At 33.6% G+C, this 25,298-nt stretch overlaps 1 protein-coding gene and 1 long non-coding RNA gene across 5 annotated transcripts in view; both read right to left on the bottom strand.

The window, feature by feature from the left end:
- Positions 1-24: 24 nt before the first annotated feature.
- Positions 25-7,518, bottom strand: LOC126726325 (uncharacterized). The gene is made up of 2 exons (XR_007655798.1): positions 6,001-7,518; positions 25-5,805 (listed from the first exon to the last, which is right to left on the bottom strand). It is a non-coding gene; the product is annotated as an uncharacterized LOC126726325 (long non-coding RNA).
- A 5,478-nt stretch (positions 7,519-12,996) lies between these two features.
- LOC126726322 (uncharacterized) overlaps positions 12,997-25,298 on the bottom strand; it is a 71,642-nt gene continuing 59,340 nt past the window's right edge. Inside the window, exons 1-6 of one of the 4 annotated variants that reach the window (XR_007655796.1) lie at positions 17,417-17,590; positions 17,146-17,238; positions 17,014-17,050; positions 16,824-16,917; positions 15,509-15,673; positions 12,997-13,374 (exon numbers count right to left, since the gene is read on the bottom strand). Coding sequence is in view for 3 of the 4 variants with exons in the window: in XM_050431559.1 (XP_050287516.1) it covers positions 13,368-13,399; positions 16,824-16,917; positions 17,014-17,050; positions 17,146-17,238; positions 17,417-17,493 (333 nt within the window). In the remaining variant the exon portion in view is untranslated. Of the gene's footprint in view, positions 13,400-15,508; positions 15,674-16,398; positions 16,655-16,823; positions 16,918-17,013; positions 17,051-17,145; positions 17,239-17,416; positions 17,591-25,298 lie in introns of those variants that run through there. The other 3 variants (XM_050431559.1, XM_050431556.1, XM_050431558.1) reach the window with 3 other exon arrangements.

The raw sequence follows: 25,298 nt of genomic DNA, 5'->3' as shown, positions 1-25,298 counted from the left end.
GCATACTTTTACACACTTCCAGCCAAAAAAAAAATGAATAAATTGTTCTTAAACAAACACTTCGTACTTACAATCAATCACAAAATAATTGTTGGTAAAAATTGTAGAAATCACAGGAGTGCCGCCACTTTCATTGCTTTCATATATATTTTTTTTTTACTTTAAAAAAAAAAATTAAGATCAGTTCTATGATTTACTTCATCAACTTGTTTTTCTTCTGACATGCATCAGAGAATGCAACAGATCTTTTCAAAGCAAAAGTCCACAATATATTCAAACTTGAAATGGATTCAAAGGTTGAGGAATGGATGTCAATTCAAATAGAAACCATATCATAGTCTCATGGGGGCTCATTAGCATCAATCTCGACTTTTAGTCTCATATATTTCCTATTTGTACCAACATAACTCTTCTTAGCTGGTAATTCCCCAATTATAAACACATTTTCTTTACTCAACCATTTAAGGGGTAGATTGTGAACCTGCACCCAAAAAATACCTGTCGAGAAATCTATCTATGGACTATGGAACCATCTTGTTGGGATTGCAGGGCTTCAGAAGTAGAAGATGGCAATCGCGGCTCAGGTGATTCAAATTTGAACCATATCCAGTCACATCCATTACCGCCAGTATTTTTGTTGTCTTCTGAGCTATAGACAATCAGTTTTATTTTGTTCTTTTATCACTTTTTATTTATTACAGTTTGGTAGGCACTGCAAGGCACGTGGGGACTGCCCCTTGAATGAGAAAATTAGATAAAATTTTTATTAAATATGAAACTATGTACAAAAATAAATGTATGTTATACAATGCTAATCTCACTCATATAAGAATTTTAATTACACAACTTTAGAGTAGTTATTCAAATATGAATCTCTATTATATTATGATAGTTTTTAAAAACTTATTTGTTAAAGGCAATATCTACATGATAGTTTTTAAGAACTTATTTGTTAAAGGCAATATCTACTCAATAAAAACTTCTAAGAATGATTACATATATCATTTTCCAACAAGAAGCAATTGAGTTTTTTTTTTTTTTTTAATTTATATAAGCAATTGAGTTTTGCTAAGACATTATCACAATATTTTATGTTTTTGCTATGAATGTTGTCATATGCTATATTTGAAGCTCTTCATCAAATACTTGCAACCATCCATATCATCTTATATTTTATATGTCTAGCTACGATATTTAGCTTACTTAGTTTTAGTGAACACCCTTTTAAGCAAGAAAATAAATAAAAAAGAATAGAATATTAAAGGAATATTTGTCTTCAAAGTTTCCATTAGATAAGATTATAGATCTAGAACATTAAAACCTAGTAAATCAATGTTAGGTAACAAATAAAACACACCCTATATAATTATTCCAACTTCCCAAGCAAGGCTACCAAAATAAAACTCAAAATAAAAATAAAAATTGAAACAAAAAGCAAACACCCAATTTAGATATGTTGAAATAACACATATGAATTGGAATGATTAATGGCTTTAATGGTGATAAGGCCCCGGGTCTGGATGGTTTTTCCATGGCTTTCTTTTAGTCTTGATGGAGTTTTTTGAAGAATGAGATTATGGATGTGTTTTAGAATTTTCATAATCAAGCTATGTTTGAGAAGAGTCTTAATACTTCATTTCTTGCCCTTATTCCTAAAAAGGTTGATGTTATGGAGGTTAAGGATTTCCGGCCGATTAGTTTAGTTTGTGGGATTTATAAGATTATTTCAAAAGTGTTGTCTTATAGGTTTCAAAGGGTGGCACATGAACTTATTTTAGAATCACATAATGCATTTGTGAAAGGAAGACAGATTTTGGATTCCGTCTTAATTGTTGCTAAATGTATTGATAGTAGACTGAAGACAAAAATTCTAGGGGTGCTGTGTAAGTTGTGGAGAAGGCATATGATCATGTGAATTGGGGTTTTCTAATGTATATGCTCCAGTGCTGTGAGTTTTCAGAGAAGTGGAGGAAATGGATTATGAACTGCATTTCTACTGTTAAGTTTTCCATTCCGTTCTGTTTAATGGTATTCCTATGGATTTCTTTGGAAGCTCTAGGGGGATCCGGCAAAGGGATCCTCTTTATCTCTGTTGCTATTTGATGTTGTTATGAAGGCATTGAGCCATATGTTGGAGGAAGTTGGAGGTGGCTGCAATTGCTAGTCAGATTTCGAGATTCTGTGTACGCAGTACAACTGGTACTTCAATGATGGTGTTTCATCTGTTATTTGCAGATAACACCCTTATTTTTTATGCTGCTGATCCTAATCAATTAATTACTTTGAGGGAGATTCTGACTAGATTTAAGAAGGTTTCAGATTTAAGAATTAATAGTTGGAGACGTGCACAATCTAGATGATCTAATGGGGTTGTTGGGTTGTAGGCATTCTTTCCTTTGAAATATTTGGGTCTTTCTTTAGGTGCTAAATTCAAGGAGCTCTCAATATGAAATCTTATTTTAGAGAAGATGGAGCGGAGACTAGCAGGTTGGAGGAGGCTTTATTTGTCTAAAAGGGTAAGGTAACTTTTATTAAAAGTACTCTATCCTCCATACCTACTTATTTTCTTTCCATTCTTCCTATTCCTGGGAAGGTGGCTAATCGCATGAAGAAATTACAGAGAGATTTTCTTTGGAGTGTTATTAGTGGTGATTCTAAATTACACCTAGTGAAATTGGCTAAGGTTTGTAGGCTTGTGCAGATTGGGGGGCTAGGTATAAGACGGTTGAGAAGTTTTAACTCTACCTTGTTAGGCAAGTGGTTGAACATAAAAACAAATGCTTTATGGAGAAAGGTTATAGAGGCAAAATATGGAAATGTTTGCGATGGTTGGTGCACAAAAAAAGTGACAAGTGTGTGTGGTGTTAGCCTCTGGAGGTTTATTAGAAGTGGCTGGTTGAACTTTTCTAAACTTCTATGGTATGAGGTGGATGATGGTACTAGAGTGAAGTTTTGGAAGCATGTATGGTGTGGAGATTGTACCCTCAAAGAGGCTTTTCTAGAACTTTACTGTCTTAGTAGGGCAAGGGATGCTTTAGTGGCGGAGGTTATGGGGTGGTCTGGTAGAAAGATTCATTGGGATGTTTGATTTTTTCGTCCACCTCAAGATTGGGAGCAAGAATCTTTTGATCGTTTTATGGGCATTGTCTACTCTTCAACTATGAGGGGAGTTGGCCCTGACAAGGTTCTTTGGAAACCAGCTAGGAGTAGAAGCTTTGAGGTTAAAGGATTTTATCTTTCTTTCTACCCTCCTACTCTTACTTCTTTCCCTGGGAGAATGGTGTGGCATTTAAAGGTTTCTCCAAGGTTAGCTTTTTTCTCTTGGTCTGCTTCCTTAGAGAAGATTCTTACAATTGATAACCTTCACAAAAAGCGTATTATTGTTCTTGATTGGTGCTATATGTGTAAGAGGTGTGGGGAGTTAGTGAATCACCTTCTTCTTCATTGCCCCATAGCATTTGAGTTGTGGTCTTTGGTGTTTTGTTTGTTTGGAATTTACTGGGTTATACCACATAAGGTAATTGAGTTGTTTGAGTCTTGGCAAGGTAAGTTTGGACATCATCGCAATATCGGCGTTTAAAGACTCAAGCATTTGGAGACTCGTGCCACATTGCTTGATGTGGTGTATTTGAAGTGAGAGGAATGCTAGATGTTTTAAGGGATGTGAACAGTCCTTGCTAGAAATTAAGTCTTTTTTGTGCCATACTCTCCTTGTTTGGAGTGTGGTTTTATCGCAATTTACTTGTTTTTCCATTATTGTTTTACTTGATCATTGTATCATTGGTTCTTGATTTTTGCCCCCACAGTACATCCCCAATGTACTCGGGTTGGCTTTCTTTTTTTAATAAAATTTTTCGTTACCTATCCAAAAAAAGAAGAAATAACACAATGAAACTGAATTAACTAACACAATCACATAGTACTGAAGCTAAAATAACAATTGCAATAATCTGATATTTTTTAATTGAAAAAACCTATAAAATTATATCCAATCAAGCAAAAGAAGTAAAATCCATAACTTGGAGTGCAGGGTGCATGAAGATTTAGAGGAAAAAGTGTGAAGTTGTACATATTTACTTTTGTGAAAATCAAATCTGAGAGATTCTATATATACCATCATTGAAGCAACCAAAGTCCAAAATAGCTTCCATATATACAAAGGACCAAATTAGAATAATTTCATTCTATATGTTTGAGAAAGATTAGATATCCAAGAACTTCAAAATTCAGATCCTTAATCCTTTTTTTCTCATCTTTTTCTTAGTTCCTTTAAGAATAAAGGATAAGGAGTATAGGCATTTTAATTAGCTAGCAAATACAAATGGAAACAAAGAATTGAAATTACTCTGGTTGCTTTTATGTTGTCTGTTGTACACATTAGTCCATATTCTCAGAACTAATACCAGCTTTGAATTTTCCTTAAAATTACATCAGAACATCGATAAAGTGATAAAGAAAACATAAAAAGGGAACATTTTGTCATAGTAGTGACAATGAATATGGATTAAATGAGATATTGAGAAAATATATATCTTTGTCATTTAACAATCCATCAAATGCCAATTCATATAACAAGTCTTTCTAAAAGACAAGCAAGCAAAAAAACTTTAACTAATGATTCTTCATAACAACTAGGAGGCACAACAACTCTACAAGTTGTATTATTATGTATTATATTCGCTGAAGTGTAAATTAGTTGTATCTTGTTTTAACCATTGTGCATGAGTAACTCTAAATTTTCCTCATGGACAACTCTAGGAGTTCTGACCACGCAAAATCTTGCAAGTTCAAGGCAAATAAGGGTTTGTTGCTCTTTTCCACTCCATTTCATTGCATTTCTTTTTATTAATTAATGCTTGGGCCCTTATGTTCTGTTGGATTTGTCATTGAAACTCTGATAGTTTCTTTTGGTTGATAAGCTTTATGTTTCTAGTCTGGTAAAGCAGCATAGAGTTAGTTTGTTCTTTATTGTAAATGCAGTATGTTTAGAAGTGTACTAATTCCGTTTTCAAATTAATAAATTTAGGTATCTATCATTTATGAAAAACAAAAAAACAAAAAACAAAAAATGATAAGACTTGGCAATTGAATATGTTAAAAAATATTTGTGACTTCTAGCAGCCAAGATGTTGTACAGCACGGATGGAGACACGATCTCTAACAAAGGGAGCTTAAGCAAGAAGGCTAAAGTACTTAAAGAATTATTGGACAAAGAACCCATCAACACATTGTGGACAAGCTGTCATGAACTCAATGACAGCTGGCCAAACATGGCAAACCATAGCTAATGCCATGACAAGAAGCTAACCGAATCCAAACACATCAAAAACATTACCATGACCTAAATAATTAAGGAAATGAAAAATTATGCACAGAGAACAAAAATATAAAATAAATATACAAAAGCCCATTTTGGAATTTTCAAAAACATGTATATGCATAAGCACTTTTATAAATATTTTTTTTTTTATATAAAAAAACAAAACTTTAAATGCAAAAAATTCTTCCATCCCAAAACTATTTACTAACTCAATCACAATTCATTATTTTCACACATCATAAAATCCAAGAAAATCAAAAAAGAAAGAGAGGAAAAGAACCTTATGGACATTTGCTTTCATGTCCTCGAACCTCAAAAATCTGACCTCATTAGGATGTTGTTCTATTAAAAAGACAGGACAGGAAATTGGAAAAAGTTTATCGAGAGAACAGAATCAAATAGAAGGAATGAATGAATCAAAGTGGGAAAAAAAGTTACGAAGAGATTTACCTGCTGACTGCTGCTGTATGTGTGATCGATAGTAGCTGAATAGCAAAAATTAAAAGGTAATAACATGTACATGTCAAATATCAATTATATGGCATAATTTTTCTACTACTAATTGAATTGAAAAAAACCAAAGAATTTTTTTCCCCAAACAGATACATGACCTAAAAATAATTAAAGAACCCACATATAGAAAGGAAAAGAAGTTTTGAGGAAAGGTGGGGAATACCAACCTGAGCATTAATCGATGGTTAGAGTCGGAAATTTCTTCTCCTGGGCATGGATTTGTTTTCTTGAAGAACGATTTTTTTGCCATGAAAATCACTGCTTGATCTCAGTTCTTGTAATTTCTCCCCACTCAACTTCCACACGCAACAATGAATGAACAAAACAAAGTGTTTTGCTTCCCTCTCTGTCTTCCAAGGTTTTCTTTTCGGATAGAAATTTGTTTTGAGGAAGCAGATAGAGAGAAAAGAGAGAGAAGAGATACCGAGAGAGAAGAGATATAAAGTGTTTTGCTTCCCCCACTCTCTCTTCCCTTTCACCTCTCTCTCTTCATATAATTATTATCCTAAATCAAATGCACCATTCCTGTAGAAAACTTAACCAAACAAAATTACAGTAAAAAGAGCTCCCTCGCTCTTTTTATATAGTTACCTTTAGCTATCCAACACAAATTTGGTGCCTTGTTGGCTAGTCCAGCTTCAGGTGATAATTTACTGGGCCCATTGCTGAGGAGAAATCCATTAGCCTATAGTTAAATGCTTAATGCTATTTTATGATTCTACTCCCATTTTCATTTATAATCTATCAATTAAGTAAATTGCAGTACTTAATTCTCAGCAAGCAATTCACATGCGAGGCTGTCATTTTCCATATATACTCGTATACGAGCAACAGCCATACAGATTCCCAAGATTTGGGTTACAAACATGAAATCATGCCTATCTCATTCTGAAGCTCACAATTTCCCTGACTTGATTTAGATGAGAGCTGCTTCATGGAAAGAAGATTAGAAAGTTCTTCTTCCAATCTCTCTTGCCTTTATACATGTCACTAATCAAATGAAACTGCACTAATACTAATTGTTTACCAACAAACAACAACAAAAATATTTTCACAACAGTTCATAAATCACAATGCCGAAGCCCTCAAAGAGTGAATCATATTCAAATTTTTTAATATGTTCAAGGAAAACAACTTGATGTCAATCAATATAAAAATTGTTGAAAAATGCCTCCCAATGAAAAAGTTCAAATCTGTATATGAACCAAAATTAAGCTTTTTCTCTTCTTATGAAATCTTGAAAAATAATCAAAGTATACAAATCATCAAAGCTAAAATCCATACGACTATATGAGCCAAGAGAAATAACATACTCCACATTCAATAGTGGTCCATAAGCTTTACTTTAGCCATCTGAAGAATTCACTGATTTCCTATAAAACTAAAGAATTTTTAAGGAAAATAAGAACACAATGAAAGATGACTGATTCCAGAAGTTGCTAATGACATAGGAAAATCAGTTAATATTTAAGAACTGGGTATGTTATTCAAGAGTAATCCATCATAGTAAGACTGCAAAAGCACACTTACATTGGGGACATTTGAAATCTTTCACAAACAGAGGATCTGCCCTTCTTAATAGAAAACATTAGAACTATATGGGCATTATTCAAGGTCAATAGTCAATACTATCAATTCAAAAGAAGATCTTCGTGATAAAAAATAAAACTAGTGTCAGGTGATCAAGCCAAAGAAGCAAAGAAACTTATACAGGCTTCACATGCAGAACACACAAGATCATTGCTTTTTTGGCTTAAGTGTCAATCACCTCTACAATCCACTCCCCCCTCCCCCCCCCCCCCCCCCCCCAAATTAAAAAAAGGAAAACAATGTTGGGCTCTAAAGAAAAAAACATAATACAAAAAGCAGAGAAGAAGCTAGGACAATGAATCAGTACCATATATTAAACTTTTTGATGAGTTCAAACCTATCTTTCTTTGGAATAGAAGATAGCAGACTTACAAGCCATTTTCCTCCGGATAACTTTGAAACAAGTTGAAGTTAGGACCTCTAGTGAGATCAAAATTTCAAAAATAAAAATAAATTAGTATTAATACTTCATTTCACCTTATAGTAGTATAATAAATTGAAAGTAAACAGATAATTATATTAGCAAACAACAAATTATTTCACTATATTTACATGGTCTGACGAGTAGGTTGCTTGGCACTTTGCCATTGTAAAGCTATTTCTAAGGCAATTTGATGCAGGAGGCAGTGAGAAGACAGATTTCCTATATCTTATTTGATTTTATGTATCAAAGGCAATTTTGTAATTTCCTAATATTCTAGAATGGGCTGTGCTTATAGTCTATCACTCTATTGGGTCTTACTTTAGTTTTATTTTAAGCTTGGTTATTTAGTTTGGGTTTAGTAGTAAAGCCCAAGGAGTCCAAGTCCAAGTCTTATTAAGGTTTTAAGAAATCCTAGTTCAACTAGGATTAGGTATTTGTCTTCTATTTAAAGAGTTGTAGTACTTTTTATTGAGTTGATTATTAATGAATGTTTTCAAAATTTAAGAGCTATGCTCTCTTTTATAGTTTGTGTGATGCAACCGTCTCTGAGGTGTGATTTCTAGAATTTATCTTTTTTTCTTTAAATTTATTATTCACGGTTACTATTCACAGCACTGTTCACAGAAACCCAAATCTTGATTTTCACTTTTGTTTTCATTCCGAAACCCTATTAATCATTGTCCCCTTTGAAAACCCTATAATCCCTATTATTTTCTAGCCTATTCCCCACCAAAACCTAACCCTAATTCTTCAAAACCCAAGCTATACCAGATCTGCCCCTGGTATTCTAAATCAGATTTTTGTCGTTGTACCCCCTTGTCCTATGTCACAATTCTTAATTAAATTCTGGAAATTTTCTGGTTTTGGATAATTTGGTTTCCAGTGCCTCATATCTACTAGGTTTCTATGAGATGTATCTTTAAAGTACATTTGTTATTGAGTCCACTCAGAGTGTCCAACAGAGCAAGGTACAGAAGTATATATCTATCAAAGACTAATCAGATGAAAGGCTCAATTAGGACATAGGTCAATCAGTTATGTGGATCTTCTTTTTTATCCAGTTTCTATTCTCTTCAATTTTCCTGCTAACATAGTTTTATTATTGCATCAATTATATGCAAATTTCCTGATTTGGGATAATGCATTTCATCTTGATGATTGATATTGTGTTTTAATTTGGTGTTTGATACTTCAGATCAAAACTTGCGCTGACTTTTTCCTAAAAAATAATTAAAACAACTGTGTCTAGTTCTTTTACAATTATATTGCAATAACATTTTCTTTCTCTTGTGGGTTATGGTCCACTAGTCATCATTAGATACAGATGCGGATATGCTACTATAGCTCTTGTGTAAGCATATTAAACATAGCTTCAGATAAGACTAGAGTGTATCCTGATGATCCTCTGTGTGTCTCTTTTTGAATTAGTTATGGATTAGTCTCAAGTTTAATCATTTATGGAGTTGTCTTAGGATTTTTATGATACCATGTTTATGTTGTTGAAATTTGAAGGAAGCTGAGTTTGATTTAATATGCCTTCATTTATATATTTCTTGGATGTTCTTGATGGTTGTGGGTCTGGAGAGAGGGATGAAAAAGAACATTATCAAACTGCTGGGATTTCATAATGGTTTTTATTTACTAGCAAAGAAAATTATGAGATTTTAAATGTTTTGTCTACAAGATATTTAAAGATAAACAAAAAAGAAAAAGAATCGCAAATTGAGCGGGTTATAGGCTAGTTAAAAAGGACATCTGATTTAATTAATACTTCTACTGTCTCACTGTATACCAAAGAGAAAATATGGCATTAATGAGCTTAATTGTGTAAAAATGCATATTTCAAAATTTGAAGAGACATACAAACTCCACGCTTATAATGCTCAATGAAATTGGCCCTCAAACTACTCCCTGCATTCTGTTGCTAATATATAATAAGAAAACTCATTTATACCACAAGGAGATCACACCAAGCAAAAGACAGAATGCGAACATATCAAAAAGATGAAACTAAATTAAAGCATCCATGACGAGACATAAATATTACTTCCTTCAAGATTGAGTCTAGTACATTTCCACCTAGCAGGTTGCCAGTTAAAAAAGCAAACAAAAGCAACATCAAAAGTTTAGTATGACTTATCAATACTAGAATGCAAAAGCAATTGAACAAAACCAATCAGAAAACCTAAGCTTGCATTTGGCTGAACACTGAGATATAGTACAGTACCAGAAAGCAAGGCTAATTTTAAAAAATTGTGAACTGCGTGCATGCTTCTGCATAAGCATCTGCTTTCACTTTTCAGGCGTTCACGTCTATATAAATCAAGTCCTCCATGCTTTGAAAATTATATCACACTATGCTTGCTATGAAAGTTTTAATATGTAAGCAAATGCTGCCCATATTTTGATATACTTACAGGAATCTCAGGTGCTCAAGCTTATAATAGGCGGAGGTTCCCCAACCAATTTGTTAAAACTGACATCCCTATCATTATAACAAATCAACAACATAATCATTATCCATCCTTGGGAAATTTACTATCTGGTAAGTTAAAAAGTACTTTTTGTAATTTGAAAAGGTAAAATAATAAATTATAACTTATAAGGCATTAGGCATCATCCAGCTAGCATCAGTAGTAGTTCTTTTCTCAAAAGTAAGCATTGATATTTTCTTCTTTCAATATGCTATGCATCTATTACTCTGTTGCCATCCAGAAAATAGAAGCAAACTAGACAGCAATACTTATTTTTTATTTCATAAGTAACGAAAAATTTTATTAGGAAAAAAAAAAACAAACAAACAAACAAACTTGGTACAACAACGGTGTACCAGGAGAGAAGTACACTCAATTCAAAATACAATGATCAAACAAGTGTGAGAGAGAAAAACAAGGGGGGGGGGGGGGGGGGGGGGGAGAGAAAAACAACACTCCAATCCAACAAAGTACAAAGGAAGAAGGCTTTAATTTCTAGGATATTCCGTTCACATCCCTCATAACTTCTAGTATTCCTTTCTTGCCAAAGACACCAAAGAATGCAATTTGGCACAGCCTTCCAAAAAGCAATATTTCTATGCTTGCTGAAAGATCCCTGCCAAGCTGCAAACATATCAAGTGTCATTGGCATACCCAGTGGAGGCCAAATAAACAGAACACCATAGTCCACAGCTGCAAAGCTATAGGTCAATGAATGAGCAAGTGAATCATGGTCTCCCCACATTTTTTGCACTTGTAGCACCAATCCAAGATCACCATACCCCTCTTCCAAAGATTATCAATAGATAAGATCTTCCCTAGAGCAGCAGTCCAAGAGAAAAAGGCTACCAAATATCTACAGGAATGTACACAAGTGCACGTCCATATGTTATGAAATCATGACAATTATTTTTGATAAGTAAATCATGACAATTATGTCCATATGTTATGCAATTATGATAAGTATGTGTACGAGTGTCTACATATAAAAATGATGTTCCCAAAGAAAATCTTCAATTTCTGTAACACAGTTTCTTAAGGAGTGTGCAGCATATGTCTACATAGTGTATGAGTTGGAAGGCCTGATTGTTTCTTTGAAAAAATAGTTGCATTTAGTAAAACTGGGACAGAAGCTGGTGAGTTTTGATATGTGAGGCACCAATGACATCAATTTGGATGAAGTTTAATCAAATTTGTATAAATACCATCCAATGTGCCACAAATTTAAAAAATAAAAATGAAAAACTCTAAAGAGTAAAGATTAACCTATGGAGATGAAAACTGATCCCTTTAATTAAGGAACCACCTGCCACTTTGCCAGACCTCCTCTGCCCAAAAATTAGAGGTTTCCATAGCAAAGAGTGGTCTCTTGATCCTAATCGAGCATAGTGCAATGGGTGGTTTGAGATTCTTTTCATGTAATTTAAATCATTTGAAATTATTTTAGAATTCAAATTTATGAGTGAGAGGAAGATTTTCTATGATATTTATTCTTAGGAATGAGAGAACAGAATGGCTGCTAGCAAGCTTGGTGGACTAGGTAACAGCCTAAGCAGTTTGTGAGGACAATTAGGAAAAGCCAAAACAGTGTTTGTCACTCAAAAACATACAGGCAATTTCTTAAGAGTGTCAGAATACCGTGGACATGGTTGGAGAGGCTTTAGGATCAAATTGAGGAAGTTCCTTATGCTGAGCAGTATGCAACTAGAGGTTATCAATCTGTTAATGCCAACCAGAGCAACATCCAGCAAGCTTAATGATGTATGCCAAAATTCTGAAACGTGAGAGGCAAAGCTCCAGCCCTAGAAATGCAGAAGGAAAAATGGTGATAAAGGAACAAAAAAAAAAAAAAAAAAAAATCAAGGGAGAAGTAAATTCTCAGCCAAGATTCAGTCACGCCCATATGGGGTGCTAGATTTGAATTTGAATAGAAGACTATTCATCAATTTCCTTCTTAAACCCTCTTCTTTCATTTTGAAATGAGTGGATTAGAATTTACCACCAAAAAAAAAAAAAAAAACAACAACAACAACGACGACTAACACCAGTTTGACTTCTACTTAAATTATTCATGACATGGAAAAATCCAATCCAGTCATTTGAAAATGAATGGATAAGGTTTTAGAGTTACTCTAAGAACTTTAGAGGATCTTAATCCCTTCATTACCATCTATGAGAATGGAAGAGGCGAGTGTCGTGGGAGAAAAATAAAGGGACAAAATCCATTTTCATATTTATATGACAACCTTCAGAAATGTAGAGAAAGACAATGGATTAGCCCAATCCAAATCAAGGAACAAAATCCTCTTCATTTCATAGTGAAGATTTTATTTCGTTGGATCTTACAATGCATGAAGTGGCATGTCATATAAAATTTTAAATGACATAGCACTAGATATACCTTAAGATTTGTAATATTTAATTTGAACCATGAAACATTTCAAATAAAGAGGATCCCATTAATTCAAAAACCAAAAAATAAAATGATGTAGAATACTGTACACTATCAGATCTTGTAAATAATCTTAACTATGAAATGGACTCTCTCCATTTCACTGATTCTATTCTCACAGCCAAAAAGTATGAAATCCATAGTATCCCAAACCATCAAGTGAGGCAAGGTACTGCGGCTCCACATTGATTCCCCCCCCCCCCCTTTTTGAGCCTCTCTCTCTCTCTCTCTCTCTCTCTCTCTCTCTCTAAGAACATTATTACAACCCACCACAACCAATCCATGAACACTTGAGGCGAGAAGAGTGTTAAAGATACAACCACCCATAACTCAACAAGAAATCCAAAAGGAAAATTGGCATATTTGACGAATTTGAAAGAGTTGAATAACAACATAAACTTCCCTGATTTTCATGGCCAACCTGCAGCCACCTTGTGAGTTGTGCAAACAAATCCCATGACCATCACATGCAAGGCCGACAACACTACCCAATGCGTCATGTGCAACTCCGACATCCACTCAATGCACTGCCAAGAGCGTGTCCCTGTCACAGTGTTGTTAAAAGCGCTGAGCGCACTTAAGCGCAAAAGCCTCCTAGAGCCTAGGAGAAAAGCACAAGCGCACGCCTGATCAATGTGAAGTGCACATTTAAAAAATAATTTAATAAATTTGAAAAAAAAAATATTAATAGTCAATACAACAATCAAGTGTCAATTAATCATCTAAATTACAATAAAAATTTTTATATAATTTATATAACATTTATATAATTCTCTTGTGCTTTACAAAATATATGCAACCATGATATCCATGATTACAAAACATGGTTGAATCAAAAGAGAAGTATAGAACAAAAAAGGCAAAGGCTAAAAAGTACTAGAATGTTAAGTAATGTTATCTTTGCCTAACAAAATCAATGCAAATATGCAATGGAATCCTAATCTACATAACCATCATCCCCATTAAGCAAGGGACCATCATCATTGTCATCACAAGATTTATAGCCCTCATCATCTTCATCTCCATCATTAGGAGCATGTTGTGAACTAGAACTTGAACCTATTGCTTGACTTGTGTTTGTTTGTGTGGTTGTGGTCCAAAAGGTCTAAAATATCTAAAGAGGTAGGCTTAGGTGTACGGTAGCACACCACACTATTAGTTTTTATATATTAAATCAATGGCTTATATCAAACATATTTAGATCTAATGGCTAAAAATCAAATCAGGATTTTTTTTTTAAATATTTACAAAAAGCTTTAAAAAGCGCGCTTTGCACTTAATTAAAAAGCTCTAAAAAGTGCGCTTCAAGCAAGCTTTTAAAAGGGCACCTCACTTTAGAGGGAAAAAGCCCCAAGGCCTGTGCACTTAAGCGCGCTTTTAAAAATACCCCTGTCAAGCCCTACTTTGGCTCTGCCAAGTCCGTTAACAAATCCTCTATGTCCTCATCATTCTCGCTCACCAATTCTTGGTGGTCCCCACTGAACACAACTTGCACCTTCACAATAAATCTACTGATGCAACTTTGTGGCTTATCCTCCAACCAACGGTGACACAAGAGAGGGTGAAAGATGAGGAAGAGAAACGGGGAAGAGTAGGGGTTGAAAGAGTAATATTATTAAAACAATAAAAGAATAAGTAAAGGAATAAAATTTAATAGGATGGAGAAAAAAAAAATAGTTTGATGTAGATATATGTGAAAAATGTTATAGACAAAATAGAAAATATGGACTTTCAGCTCATATTTAGCTAAAACTATAAAGAGGCTAGGGTGAAGGCTTTTACAATTTTTATTTAATTTATTCATGTTTTCAGTTGTAGCAGAGGAAGATAAAGCAATTTTAACTTCTATAAAATGATGTAACGATGTACCAGAAGCCAAGAAAGCATGAATATCTATAAAGTCCGTCTTTACTATGTAACTGAAGAATTCAATAGTCAAAAAGAGTATACACATGCTTTCTCCCATACAATGTATTGACATAAATTTAATTATTATGCAGATAGAGATGGAACAAATAGTCATACAGATGCTATGCATAAAACAACATGCTTTAAAATTAAATCAGAAGAGCACAAGCAAATCTTAGACATATATTCTTTGAATTGATTATTTTATGTCCCCCTAAAGAGTAAATTTCTTTTAAATGCCAAATTTAGGCTCAAACACGATCTAAAAATAAACAATAAATGGAAAAAAGGGAACAAAAAAGTTTATTAAAAAAATACTGTATAACATGCCTTCTAAGAAATTGAAGCCACCATAGACAACAGTATACTAAACTCCAATGACTGGTGCTGGTCACAACAAGAAAACCCCTATCAAGACTTTGAGCTCATGCACTCAGGATTAATACAATGCTAATCCAGCTGACTCTCCCAATAGTAGATTAACAATTTCCACTTCTTCCAAGTAGTGCAATTGCAATTGCACCTTACCTATCACCTATGTACCCAAAAATAGTCTAAATTCCTTGCTTGAGGGATAACTATTAATTCAATAGCTTCATAACTGTTTCCAAAGCACCACCCAGAGAAAGGGAAAGAAATAAAGAAGGAAGGAAAACTTACAAAGGTCAAAATGTGTAAGTAAAACAAAGATTCACTTAACTCATATTTTACTTTCTACTAAGTTAATTAGAAGGACCAAATCTACCCTCAGTCAAACCTCTACAATACTAATCCTACACCTTACATGATTAAAATCGTAAGGGATGATAAATACAATAAATTCCAACCTTTCTATGTAGGAAGCCTCATGGTGCTAGAATTATATGGAATAAAACATTTTGAGACTTCTTGGGGAGAACCATCCATGGTCCAACTTGTAGGTCAGCCATCAAACTCCATTAACAACTTTTAGTAACAATCCTTGAAGGAACTTTTCTCTATGTACATAAACCCTGGCAAAATCACATCCTCTGAATTATCTTGTTAGCCTATATATTCATAATTGTGCAAAGAGTTTACCAACTGGAGAAAACTAAGGCTAGTTAATATCAATTCTTCTTTAGGGAAACACAAAAATAAAATGCGACCATAACTAAGCACCTATTGACTCAAATTACATAGCAAATGGGACTCTTGGCAGATTTTACATAACAAATGAAATAATGGAAATCATTACAATGTTGCGACTTAGATAATGGAAATCACTAATATGAAATGGAAGTAGAACTTCAAGCATGTAAAACTCTGAAGCAAGCAAAGAGAGGGTTTAGCAACTCCATAAGACAACATATAGTTCAACTCTATTGATAAACTATCACTTGTCCCAAAAGTTTACATTGCCCCTCATGTCTAGGCCCATACTTCGCCCAACAAGTGAGGCCGAATATGTAACTTAACTTCCAGAAATAGGGTGGATACAAGGTTCTAACTCAAGACCACTTGCAAGAAAATATGAAAATAAAATGCAACCATAACTAATTTACTCAAATTACATAGCATAGGTGCATGTTTATCACTAACTAGACAATGAAATAATAGAGAGCTTGTTTTACTAGGGTTGTTTTACTAGGGTAAGATTACAAGGTACCAAATTAAGATTTTGAGTCAAATAGCATCCAACTATAGTCAAAATAATTAAGTAAGATGGGTGAAAACCTTCAAAACCCAAAACTCACTCTTTGAAATACCTTGAATTCACAAGGTACAGATCTTTTATTGATGTTAAAACCAACACAAAGGCTCCAAAAGACAATTGAAATTATAAAAAATTCAAAGTAAAATCTTTCAGTAAAAAAAGGGCAACTTGAGTCTTTCTAAAGACCAAAATACCCTACAAATCCAAGTTCTTTTGTTTGTTTTTCAAAATTTATCTTTGAAAAAAGAGACGGCTTTGATTTTGCTTCATCTTCAATCTTCACTATGGAGCTGAAGCCAATTTTTCCAATCCTCTTTTCTTCAAATCTCGACGTTCTGCAGAATTACAAAGTGCAGAAATACAAATGGGGAGAAAAATAAAATGTATTATATACATATGGTTAAGCTTATACACATTTGGGATACTAGGGTCATAACAATATATAAATCAAGACTAAATCCACTAACCTTGATGAAGATTAGAGTTCTTAATTACCAACTTAAATAGTTCGTCTTGAAGCTTCACCGCTTCATCCCAACTCTGAAAGTATTTTTCCTTCCACTGCATTAAATTTTATTTTTAAAGGTGTTTCCAGAAATATATAGTAATACTACTTCAAAATTTTTATATTAAATAAAAATAAAATAAAAAACATACCTCCCCTATTTCTCTCTTCACTTCTTGGATTTTGCTCCTTCAAGAAACAAAAAAAATTAATATTTAAAAATATACGAAACTGAAAGTAGAAAAAAAAAATTAAAGATTTTTTTTTTATTATTATTTAGCAACCTATCGAGTTGGTCGACTTCCTTTTGAAGGTTGATGACTTCTTTCTGTAGCGCAGATAGTTGCTCTTCTGTAGGCACATCAACAAGTTCGGATCTTTGGGAAAAAAATTTTCAATAATATATTGTCAGCGAACAGAAAAACAAACAAACAGACAAAATAAATAAACACATAGCTTTCTAAAATTCATCTATAAAACAAACAATAAAGTTTTACGCTTTTTCTGAAATTTTTAAACATGTAATAAAAATTTGGTTCCAGAAAAGAAAATCACCTGGAATTCCCACCATGAATCTCTTCCGTCATAACCAAAAACATGAGCAACATGAGGTAAGACATGAATCTCGCCATGAAAGGAACGCAAAAAATTTTCTATGTTTTTGCTTTTACAAAAACCCAATACTGTGTGTGGAGCAGCAGGGTTATAAAGTGTATACAACTATATATAGGAAGTTGGAACACCGCAACAAGGCTCCGCAAATTTTTTTTTTTTTTTTGGGTAAGGTTGGAGCACCGCCACCAAGCTCCGCAATTTTTTTTGGGGTATAGTACACACTTTATTTTTATTTTTTTGCTGATTTTTTTTTTTTGGTTAAAAAAATAGGGCCTTTATTGCTATATTACAATTCCGAACAGGGTGCCGGTCTGATATAGGCTCAAGCCGTTCTTACCAGACCGTGTAGGGGTCGACCATACGAGAGATGCCCACCAACGGACTCCTATGAGTAACGAGACTCAAACCTAGGTGTATTGCACGAAGCGTCCGAGCTTTAGCCACTCAACCAAGCCCCCATTGACTTTCTTTTGCTGATTCCAATCATGACTAAGTTTTTATTTTTTTTAACTGACCCTAATCACTGATCACTATGATGATCACTGGACACCTTACTCACAAGTATAAGAATTTGTAGGGTGCAAAAGGGTCAGGATTCAACTCTCCAAAAGAAAGTTTCACACATATACACTTAAACTAGACTAGAATAAAATTTCAATCTTAGATAAAAAAAAATAATAGTAATAATCACAGATAAATTGAGTCCAAATAAGAGAGAAACCTGTACATGTATTTTCCCATTCATTTTTATTTTTTATTTTTTATGAAATAAAAAAATTGGGTTCCAATCTCTATTATTGGGGTTGTCCAAGACAACCATGAAACTGACCCACTCGAAGGACCTACCCTGATCCAAACACCACCACCAAGCACCGAATTGGTTTGGGCAGAACACTTTTTGTTTTTGGGGGTAAAGTACAGTTCTTGCTCTTTTTTCTTTTTTTTTTTTGGCTAATGCCAGTTAAGTTTAAATTTTTTTACAAAATTGACCAATTTGGACCCTAATCAGTAATCACTATGATGGAGAAAAATGAGTCCAAATTAGATTTAAAGATCAAGTTGGGTAATTTTGAAAAATCTTAAACCATTCAAAGTCCTTTTATATCTTTTTTACATAATGTAAATTTTGAAGATTGCATGTTTTTATTATATCCTCAATACTTGCAAACTTTTAAGAAAATCGAAAATCAATAATTATGTTATCAATAAAATTTTTAAATTTCAATATTTTAGGGTCTAAAATTATGCAAAAAAAATAAGTTTATTAATTGAATAATAAATAATATTCGATTTGAACGAAGTTTGACATGAGTGTCAAAGATATAAAGAACATGCAATTCAACTGTTAGATTTTCAAAATTCACATTTAATAAAAAGAATAAAAAGTATTTGAAGGGTTTCTCTCCAAATTATAAACCTTGTCCATGTATTTTCCCTTTCATTTTTTTTTTTTTTTTTTTTATGATAGATGGTAGGCAAAACTCAAAGCACTAATCTCTATTGTTGGGGCTGTCCAAGATAACCATGAAACTAGCCCATGTATTTTCCCTTTCATTCTTTATTTTTTTTATGATAAACTGTAGGCAAAATTCAAAGCATCTAATCTCTAATATTGGGGTTGTCCAAGATAACTATGAAACTGACCCACACCAGGCACCAAATTGGTTTGGACTTTGGACATAACGCAATTTTAAAGTACAATTCTCACTCTTTATTTTTTTTATTTTTTACTAATGTCAGTCAATTCAAAAAAAAAAAAAAAAAAATCAAAATGGGCCAATTTAGTCCAAATCAATAATCACTATGATAGGGAAAAATGAGTCCAAATTAGATTTAGAGATCAAGTTTATCTTAAACCTTAAAAGTGTTAGATGTATTTTGGAACCAGGCAGTTGGTAAGATTTCTAATACTTGTAACCGCTTAATTGTTATTTAGTAGATTCTTAGAGGTGGTGACCTTAAAATCATCAGGTGGGGTTTTTGTCTTGCAAGGTTTTCCCCATTTGTTAGCAAATCACTGTGTCTAATTTATTTTTCACTGCATTTAGTTTTTTGGTGATTTGTTGGTGCCTTCACATTTTGCATGCAAATTGAACTTAATTAATCAACTTAGGTAATTGAATAATTAACCGGAGTCAAGCTATCTTAACCCAATAGAAGGGATTGAGATCTCAAGCAATACCTAGGGTATATTGCACGGTGTGCAATTACTCAAATTTCATCCAAACTTTTGAATGTTGCTTGTGTTAGCTTTTTTTAATTGGCAACTTGCTAAGCGGAAATGTGCGAGATTCAATCTTGAAGGAAGGAAGTAATATGTATGTTTCTTATCTAGGATGCTTTTTGATGAAGCACGAAAATCAGTAGGCTGAAATACTTTGGGCTATGGTAATGGTTGTGAGTCCTGAAAAGAAAGAAAGAACTGTCAAAGGTGACCGGTGTGACCCGGCCAAGGAGCCTTCGACGGTTAAGTCAATTTTCTCTCTAGAACACAAGGAAAGAAAATAGTTAATGGTCTGAACTTACCTTGGATGAATGGAATTTACTCCTTTTATAGAGAGTTAGATGAGGGTCTATTTGTTTGGATCCATCACCATCATGGGTAATGCTAGCGGTTGATAAATAAATAAAAAATAAAAAAATTGGGTTACATGGGGTGTCGTATGTGGAGTTTCTTCCACCTATCATGCAACGTGTCGCATTTTGTTCATGTGAGTCTAATGGAGGATTTTTAACAAAACTCACCAAGTATGATTCACTTGTCCATGTACATGTCGTCTATAGATACACTTGTCTATGGAGAGTAGCCTACTAAAAAGTGCTTGGTCTTAGTGTAATATTGATATAGTAGCCTCTCTCTTAATTTGTATGACTTGTTGGTTTTATATGGGAAATATTAGGTTAAGTTGTTTGGCCTTCAAAATCATTGTACAATTTGCCACAATTTTCCTCAAGCGAGATTCAAGTGTAATCTTAAGGGCAGCACATCTATGTCAAGTTCAAACGGCCTTATCTCACTTATTTCAAGTGCAAATTAGGTCATATTTGTGTCCATTTTGAAGTCCCGAACGTCCAATGAAACAAGTTCCACTCTTAAACTTATTATGGTGCAAAAGAGATAGGTGAAGGAGCATCAACTCATCTTCTTTGAGCATATCAAAACTTTATTGTATAGCAGTTTCTTATCCAGAATCAACCCTAGCACAATTCTATTAATACAGCCAAATTTGATATGTTTTCGCAGTTGGATTTGCCAATGCTCTCAACAATATAAAACCTTACTGCATTTTTTTATATTACTACGCTCATAATGCTCTATCGTCTCCTTGGTATATCATGAGACATTAAGGAGTATCACTTAAATCATGTGTCTTTTTCTTCTTCTTTTTTAAACTTAGTTGCAAAAGAATTTCTCAAAAAATTTTTAGAGTTAATATATAATAATATTATTATTATTATTTTTTTTTTGCTTGTTGACTAGAGAGTCACTACATGCACTAGACTAATTCTTCCATCTTAGACTCACAAATTTAATATTAAGGCAGTTCATCAGGGCCTTAAGTGCCCATCCTGCCTCACAGTCAACAATGTCGGGGCTTTTCAGCATTTACTCAAAATTCTCTAAGTTCATATCTTTGTTAATATTTAGTTCATTTTAAATTTCAAAGGGGAAATCTAGATTTCATAATCAGAACTTTGCTTTCAGGAAAATCTCACTTCAAATTTCTCATATGATGTCAATTTTTTTTTAATAAGTAAATAATTCATTAATCTAGAAAAGTGCTACCCAAGTACATAGGCTGAATAAAGAGAGTAAAACACACGACAGAAGGAAAAATTTTAGGAAGGCAAAAAATCAAAATAGCAAAATACCAGACTAGCGAAAGCTCAAAAAATCCAAAAATTCTAAGAACCTCGTTATTGAGATTAAGGGAAACGGCAAGGACCAATAATATAAGGACTTCAAAATCGAGTACTTTAGCTTCTTCCTACTCAATTCTTGAGCCTCAAAACACCGGTCATTATGTTCTCTTCAAAGATGCCACATTTGGCACAATGGAGCAGCTTACCTACTCTCCCTTGTTCCCCTGACCAACCCCCCACCCCCCTCCTCTCCAACACACCAACATTTCTTGAACTAAATTCAGCATCACCCAATAGACTCCAAATATACAGAAAGTCATAGACCACTATACCTTATACACTTCACAATGTAGAAACAAGTTATTAGTGCTCCCCATACTTACTTTTGCACATGAAGAACCACTCCATAACAATGCCCCTCCTTAAGTTATTGGCAGTCCAAATCTTACTCAAAGCCACACACCTTGAAAAGAAAGCTGCCCTTGGTGGGACCCTGACTTTCCCTATACTTCTTTGAGGAAATCTAAGCCACCCCTCCTCATAACTCTATAATAACTCTTCACTTGGAAACCTTGGTTTTGCAAAGGAATCCACTCCAACTTATATAACTCCCCATGCCTAATATTAGCTCGGGAAAGATTCTCCAAAATCTGTGACACATGTTCAATTTCCCAATCCTGAACTACATGAATGAATACTGGCATCCAAGAGAGCTGTCCAGACCTGATTTCTGCATAATCCACCTCTGTAGGAATTGTTTTTCCCTTTGGGCTGTTTTTACTAACAATTTTATTATGTGGTTGAAAAGCAAATTTTTTTTATGTGGTTGAAAAGCAAATTTTTTAGTTAAGTAAAAACAGCCCAAAGGGCAAAAGAAAAATCCCTTTTGTAGCCTCACTATCTCTTGCTATTAAGCACAATTAGGGATACCTCTCCTTGAGCAGAGCCTCCCCCCACCATAAATCATGCAAAACCAAACTTTTGTCACCGCTAATATCATATGTAAAGAATGTGAAGTTGTCCCAACTACCTATTTATAATGTAGGAAACATTTCTAAAGAAGAGCCTTTTGAACTTGCCTTTAACCTGTAAAACTTACAAGCAACTAACCTTGCCCACTAGAACCAATTGCCGGGTAATCTAGGGACATTCACCTTTGACAAGCTAAGTAGTTTATGCTCATGCCCAGGAGCAACCAACTACCTTAAATATACTTCCACAATCCCACACTCCATACTACCCCCTCACTTCAGCTGAACACCGAGGCCTTGAAGGGATGGGAATTCTTACATATATGATACCATCTTACATGAATTAAGAAAAATCAAATTTACATTTTGAATTAGTGAATGCAGAGTCTTGGTGTTCTGGGCATGTGCAATAAGAAGATACAATACACATATAGTGCTCAATAGTTTGCAAGTAATATCAACTGTCTCTGGCAGAAAAGGTTTTAGTGTGCGTTTGTTTCAGCTTTTAGGAGTTGAAACGCACATATTTATAAAAGATGAAGGATTTTATGCGTTTGGCTCAGCCCAAAACGCAACTTTTTGAAAAAAGTTGCGTTTTGGGCCAAGGCAAAAAATGCGTTCAGAACGCGCAAATATTATGGACCGCAAGAGGTCCATAAACGAAAACGCGCATGCACGTTTGAACTATACCGTTGGGCTAGATGGTCAATTACGAAAATACCCTGATAAAAATTCATCAGTTCTCACGCTTGAAGCTGACTCTCACGCCTCTCATCTCATCTCTCTGCTCTCCCTTTGCACGAAGCTCACTCTCACACCTCCCATCTCAAGCATAATCAAAATACAAACTCAAAAACATAATCTTAAAATTAATCAAACCACAACAATAAAAGCAAAAAAATTCTTGCTCTCATAAAACTGATATAATTTAAACAACAAATCTAAAATCAAAACAACAACAACAGCAGATCAAGAACAGAAAAAAAAAAAAAAATTAGAACAACAATAAATGATCAAGAAAAAAAAAAAAAAAAAGAAGCCGAAATAACCCCTGGTTGCATGCACTCCGCAGTGAGGAGGAGGAGCAGCGGTGGCGGTGTGGTGGAGCAAAGACGATTTCTCCTCTCTCCATGTGTGTCTGTGTGCATTTGAACTTTGAAGATAATGACACCAAAAGACAAGCAAGATTATGGAATCAAGTATCACAGAGAGAGCTAGAGAATTTATGGAATCAAGTAGAAAAAGAAAAAAAAAAAAAAAAAAAAAAAAAAAAAAAAAAAAGAGAGAGAGAGAGAAGAAAATGAGAGAGCCAGAGAGCTTCTGGAATCAAGTGGAAGTAAAGAAAAAAGAAAAGAAAAAAAGAACGAGGGAGCTTCTGGAATCAAGTGGAAGTAAAGAAAAAGAAAAAGAAGAGGATGTCTAATGGTATACGTGTGTGGTGGACAAAATGCAAGAGAAAAAGAAAAAGGAAACATATGGATGAAAGAAAGGCAAAGAATTAGAAATCACAATTTAAAAATACTATCACAATATTTTTACAATATTTTCACAATAAATTTTAAGTAATTAGCTAATATTGGTGAGTAAAAATATAATTTCAGTGGTGAGTTTAAATTAGAACTAGTAACAACTTTCCATATAAGATTTTATTATGATTTTTGTGAAAGTATTGCAAAAAATATTGTGGATGTAACACTTTTTGTTGAAAAATATAATTGTTGAGAATGAATAGAAGAAGAATAAATAAATATTAAAAAAGAATAAATTTGATTAAAAAATAAAGATTAAAAAAGTGGGTAGGCAAAATATAAATGTCACTGTTGATTGTCCAAACAGTACAAAAATTTGTCTAACCTGCTGGAGATACTTTTATATATACATTGTTCTTTTTGGTAATTTATCCCTCAAACTGCCACTTTTATAAGTGCTAGCCAAACACTCAACTTTTTCAAAAAGCACTTTTTAACAATTTTTACCAAGCACTCAGTTTTTTGAAAATGCACTTTTTTATTATGTACTTTTTGAAAACTCCACTTTTTCATTACGTACTTTTACAAAAAGTTGAACCAAACTCACCCTTAGCATCAGACACCAAATACCAAATAGAATTGATGTTATATCTTGATAAGACATGCCTTTAGGGTTCAAATACCAAATACTTTTAGTTCGATTCATATAATCCTTTTGTTTTTGTTTCTGGTTTTTAATCAAGGAATTGATCTGAATTTTTTCAATGCATTGCTGCAGTGATCTTTCATAAAATAACTTCACATGGCAAGGCCCTGAGCAACTAGCTTGTCACGAAAGCATGTCAGACTACTTGTATAACAATTATCTACATATATTTTTTGGTTCTATATGGTTTATTCCTGATAGATCTTTCACCTTATATTTTTTGTTAGGAATTTAAAACTTGACTTGTTTCGAAGCTCTTTAATTGAAGATGACGTGTAAGATGCCCTTTGCCCTCCTTTTTCATTGATTTTTTTTTTTTTTTTTGGTTTCTTTAGTTCCTTTATAAGTTTTCAAGTTTACCCATGAGAAAGAAGGTTAATGTAAGGTGTATATTTTCATATACTGAATGGTGTCCATTTCCCTACTAATTTAATCTTTTGTACTCATTTAGTAGCAGAAGGCAAGATCCTCATTGTTTGAAGAGTTTCAACTGTCCGCGATATAAGGACAGGTTTCTGGAGTTCCATCATCATTGAATACTATGAAAATGATGTCAATTTGTTCAAATCTATTTTTGAATTTCATCCTAGGAGAATATATGTATCAAATATTTCAGCCACTTAAAAGGAAAATAGCTTTAAAAATTCCACATACAGTGAAGACTTTCATTCATAGCAAAGAGAAATTGAACTTTTACAGTTTTACTTCTTCAATTTTAAATATCAATAAGAGAACATAATGAATCTTTAAAGCGCTCATTACTATGAACTCCACAAGATCTTCTAGATTAGTAAAGTTCCTAATTGGGGGGT

The sequence above is a fragment of the Quercus robur genome, chromosome 5 (assembly GCF_932294415.1).
Source record: "Quercus robur chromosome 5, dhQueRobu3.1, whole genome shotgun sequence".
Classification (NCBI taxonomy): domain Eukaryota; kingdom Viridiplantae; phylum Streptophyta; class Magnoliopsida; order Fagales; family Fagaceae; genus Quercus; species Quercus robur.
The sequence above is the reverse complement of the archived record's forward strand: the minus strand, read 5'-3'. Positions and strand labels throughout refer to the sequence as shown.